This window comes from Corapipo altera, unplaced genomic scaffold, assembly GCF_003945725.1.
Source record: "Corapipo altera isolate COAL_440 unplaced genomic scaffold, ASM394572v1 2c, whole genome shotgun sequence".
Classification (NCBI taxonomy): domain Eukaryota; kingdom Metazoa; phylum Chordata; class Aves; order Passeriformes; family Pipridae; genus Corapipo; species Corapipo altera.
Window position 1 is genome coordinate 1,972,373 of NW_020884923.1, and position 4,759 is coordinate 1,977,131.

Genomic DNA, 4,759 nt, shown 5'->3' on the forward strand with positions numbered 1-4,759 from the left:
ACACTTTGTCAGGAGCAGGTCTCACCCTCAGCACGCTCAGAGCTGGGCCACTTGATAACACAAAAGGGGTTTTTTTTTTAGGGAGTCTTTGGGATTTCAGTTTTGCTTCTCTTTAAAGCGTAGGGATACCACCTTAATCAAAAACATGAACTTCATCCCATGTGAGGTATTAGGCCAAGCAACTTTGAAGAACTTGTTACCATCTATCAGCTCAAATTCCATTTTTTTAATAAAGTGCCTAAATACACATTTACACAGATCATAGTGGTTCCAAAGAATCCTTTACAGTTGGCATTTTTTTATATATAGATATATATAGGTATATATATATAATGTGCGTCTTCTTCAAATTGGCTAAGTGTGTTTACATAAGACACCAATCTTGACTATAAGTTTTAAAGCGTAATATTGACTTCAATGAATTTGTTTATCATGCAAGTCTTATCTAATATTACATTGACCTGTAAGATGGAACACAATGTAGTGGGTGTGCTCATTAAACACTTCATAAAAAATTACTGTGCATGTGCAGTTCTGATCTTCAAATACTAATAATGATAATTTCTTTTTTTTTTTAAATGTAGTCTTCCAAAAAGATCTACTCTGCATTAAATTGCAGTTTGAACATTATCACAATAAGAACAGTCGACTAAAAAGCACCCAAAATTTTTCAAATTTATAGTTGGCTGAACAGATTTTTCCTCCTCCTCCTCTTCCGATAACGAAAGTGTTTATTAGCTGGTCCCTGAGAAGGGACGACCTCACCACCCTTTTGCTCAGAAACAACGACATATAACTAAGTTATAAACACCTCAACAGAAGGGCTCGTACAGCTGCAGCGTTGCCAACAAACTATAAACAGCACAAAAACATCACTATAAGACTTGAACTATTTCTAGTAACCAATGATTTATTGATTTTAGAAGTCTGCTTGGTGATGCAGAAGCGTAATCAAAAGAAGTGGCTTTACAAAAGAGTTCTCCAAAGTAGCTTAAAAGGCAGGGCCAGGGCCATTATGTACAGCCCTAATTGCTTTCATTTCAACCAGTTTATATTTTCATTTTCAAAGAATAGCAGTAGGTTTGTTTCAAGCATACGTAATAAGGAAATTACAGGTTTCCTCCACCCACATTTGGGCTGTCACTGATATGCCCGTGGGCAATTTGGCAGAGCCTCAGTCACTGCTGTCACTGTACCACACCGTACCTGCCACTACTTGGAAATACCAGGTCAGTGATAGTAACAACAGCAACAGCACTAGAGGTGACTGATTAGCAAAATCAAAGTCCATCTGCACTATCTGGAAATTTAAGTAAAATTAAAACCAAAAAAAAGTTTCTTCCCCACCTCCCCAGTTTTGTCCAAAGACACAAAAGCCCCGGAAGTGACACTGAAGGCCTTCAGAAATGGCAGTGCTACATTGGCGCCTTCGCCAATCACGTAATTAAGTTCATTATCAAAATTCCACGTTATGGTATGCAATCGGTGAATAAATGCAGTTTTGTAATCTTACAACTGATCACGTGAACTGCGGTCAACTTTGCCTTAAAAAAAAAAAAAAAAACAAAACACCAAACCAAAAACAAACAAACCCAGAAATCCCTAACTCAACAGCGCCTCTTGGACACTTCTCCACATCCTACTCTGGAGGCAACTTCCCTTGAGAAAGAATGAGCAATTTGGGACTGGATCTGGAGGATCTTCCATTGCAACATGAGCTATGCATTTCTGGGAGAAAGCCCTCATGCTCCCTAAGCTTGCCTGGCCAAGTGGGATGGCAAAGGGCATCCCTGTCTTGGCTAGCCACTCTTGTTCCCAACCACCTCAGACCAAGCCTGCATGCGACCAGCTCTACAGGACAGGGGCCAGGAATAAGGAACCACAGACAATAAGGCAATCTTTACAATGTCAGAAAGTGTATTTGGCATTTAAAAAAAAAAAGAAAAGAAAAGAAAAAGAGAAGAAACAAGTGCATACAAATACAGCTAGAAGCATTTCTGGTTTGCCAAGTGCTCTCTAAAAAAAGCAGCGCAAGTCACAGCCTACATTGAACAGTAACTGTCACCAGGGAAGCACAACAAATAGTTGCTATAACAAAAGGGGAAAAAAAAAACGGCAAAAAAAAGAGAAGAATTAGAAGAAATGCCTTTATAATAAGTACATACCTCTTGTCTTCAAAAAATATAGAAACACAATGTATTCAAAAAAAATCAAAATTATACAGCCATGTTTATGAAGTCTACATTTCCCTTGTCTTGGAGATATATATATATTTATATATATATATTTATAGATATATACATAATTCGAGCAGTTCGAGTTCAAGGTGATGTTGGGCGGTGAGCGCAGGCGAGTCACGAGTCCCTCTCCTTTTTCACTTTCACATCTCCGGCCAGGATGGTGGCAATCTCCCCTTGCATGAAGGCCCAGGGGACGTTGGAGCCAACCAGGGGACACTTCTCCCCGCTGGGGCAATACACCTCCCCGCTGGCTCCCTGCTGCTTGATGCTCTGCCGGGAGCAGGGGAAGCAGAACTTGTGGGAGGGGACGGAGGGGCACTGCACGAAGTGGGTGTCTTCCAGGCGCTCGTGGCAGAGGGTACAACACAACGGGACGCTGGCGGCGAGGGACGAGTCCGGCAGGCTGGCGGGGTGGACGGGCTCCAGTCCGCCCGCTGCCGCCGCGTTGGCCCCCTGGCCCGGCACCTCCCTGCCGGGGCCCAGCCTTCTTTGGTTCATGGCGGAGGGCGAAGGGGGGCTGCTGCTGTTCCTCCGCGTGGTGGAGTGGACCTGGTTGGCGTCTTTGGAGGCGTGGTTGCCCCCGGCATTGTCCGCCACCAGAATGAGAGCGGCCATGGGGGACTGGCCGTTCTGGGCCGCCTCGGGCGGCGTGGTCCGGTTGGAGTGGGGCGAGGCGGTGGGCGGCGGGGGCGACATGAACGGGGTGGCCGTCAGCGGCAACTTCATCCCTTCCGACGAGGGGGGCAGCCAGGGCTGCACCTCCCCGTTGATCTTCGGGGGTCCCGCTTCGCCCTCCGGCTCGGGGGAAGGCTTCCTCTTCCGGGCGGCCCGGGCCCCTGCAGAGGCAGAGGTGGGAGGGAGTGGGGGGAGGAGGAGGGTGAGAAGAAGGCAGCGCAATCACAATGCACCGCCGAGCAACCGCGGAAACGAGTGGCCGCGGCCACCTCCCGGCCACCCAAGCAGCCGGGCCGCCGCCCCACACGCCCAAAGCCGCCCGGCATCGCCCGCCCCGCTTTCCGGGAGAGGCCCTCGTGCTGTCCTCCCCTCCATTACCCTGCCCGCCGCCTCCCGGTCCCCGGCGCCTCACCTGGCTTGGCCACGGAGCCGTTGGTCTCGTAGCCCAGCAGCCTGCCGCCCGCCATGCCCGGCTCCTTCTTGAACTTGTTGTCGAAGGGGGGCACGGCGTGGCTCCCGTGCTGGTGCAGGGCCAGCAGCGTGTCCCGCACTGTCTTGGGCTTGGCCAGCCACTCCTGCTCGCCGCCCGGCCGGCCCTTGCCCTCGGCGGCCAGCTCTGCCGCCGCAGCTGCCGGCAGGCTCTCGGCAGAGCCCCGCTTCTCCTTGGCGCCGCCGTCGTGCTCCCCCGCCGCGCCGCCGCCGCCACCCGAGGACGAGGAGGAGACGGAACCGGGGCGCTTGTGTCCCAGCTCGCCGGGCTGCCCCGCCGCCTGCCCCGCCGCCTGCGCCGCCGCCGCCGGCTGCTGGGGCACGGGCACGGCCATCGGGGCGGGCGCGGCGGAAATGGCGGCCAGCGAGGCGGCGGCGGCGGCGCGGCTGCCCAGGCCGCCGATGGCGGCGGGGAGCCCGGCGCCGTTCACCAGCGGCACCAGAGTGGGCGGCACGGCGTGCGTCCGCCGCGGGTTCGGGCTCTGCCGGTTCAGCTCGGGCGGCTCCTCGGGCTTGGGGAAGCCATTGGGCACCAGGATCCCGTTGACCTGCCGGCCGCCGCCGTACTCTGCACCCAGCCGGGGCGGCGGCCTCTCGGCCGCCAGCGAGTAGCGCTCCAGGGGCTGCGGCGGGGGCCGCGCCGCCGCCTCCGCCGCCGCGGGGTGGCCGAGCTGCTGCTGCTGCGCCAGGAGCTCCTTGGCGGAGAGCGGAGGCTGCTTGGCGTGGGGCGGTGGCGGGGCCCGGCCCTCGGGGAAGCAGCCGTGCGCCCGCTTCAGCTGCCGCGCCGTGTCGATGACGAACTCCACGCGGTCGGCGCCCTCGTAGTTGACACAGCCCCGGCAGACGGGCTCGGTGAAGTCCCAAATCATGGCCCAAGGCATGCGGGGCAGATCGCACAGGTAGCACGACTGCCTGCGGGAAGCAGCCGCCACCGCCGCCGACGACATGTCCCGGCCCCGGGGCAGCGGCGAGCGCCCCCCGCTCCGGCTCCTGCCGCCGCTGCCGCCTCCTCCGCCCCTCGTCACCGGAGTCCCGACGGGCAGGCTCGGGTGCCGCGGCCGCAGCGGGACCGTCCGCCGGGCCCCCTCCCCCTCGCCTTCCTCTTCCGTGCGCTGGAGCGGGGCGCGGCGGGCGCCCCAACAGGCACAGCCGCTGCAGGGAACGGCGCTCCCCTCGCCGTCTCCGCCGGCGGCGCTCACAGGGCGGCGGGGACGCGCATCTCCGCCGCGCGCCTGGCGCAGGGCTGCGGCCGCTACCGCCCGCACGGCTCCCCCGCTCTCTGGCTACTACGAGGCGGCGCGGGGTGGCGGGGGCCGGCGCGGCGCGGCGGGGCGGACGGGGCGGGGACTGCCACG

The 4,759-nt window shown here is 56.8% G+C and overlaps 1 protein-coding gene across 1 annotated transcript; it reads right to left on the reverse strand.

Annotated features, from left to right (window-relative positions):
* Positions 1-206: 206 nt before the first annotated feature.
* On the reverse strand, positions 207-4,372 carry IRF2BP2 (interferon regulatory factor 2 binding protein 2). Its single transcript, XM_027657356.1, has 2 exons — positions 3,328-4,372; positions 207-3,076 (listed from the first exon to the last, which is right to left on the reverse strand). Exons 1-2 carry the CDS (start codon positions 4,349-4,351, stop codon positions 2,355-2,357), a joined length of 1,746 nt encoding a protein of 581 aa, XP_027513157.1. The 5' UTR covers positions 4,352-4,372; the 3' UTR covers positions 207-2,354.
* Positions 4,373-4,759: the final 387 nt, after the last annotated feature.

Coding starts and splice junctions, on each gene's coding strand:
- IRF2BP2 (XM_027657356.1), bottom strand. CDS start 4,351: ATGTCGTCGGCGGCGGTGGCGGCTGCTTCCCGCAGGCAGTCGTGCTAC. Junction 3,077..3,327: donor CGGCTCCGTGGCCAAGCCAG/GTGAGGCGCCGG, acceptor CTGCCTCTGCAG/GGGCCCGGGCCGCCCGGAAG.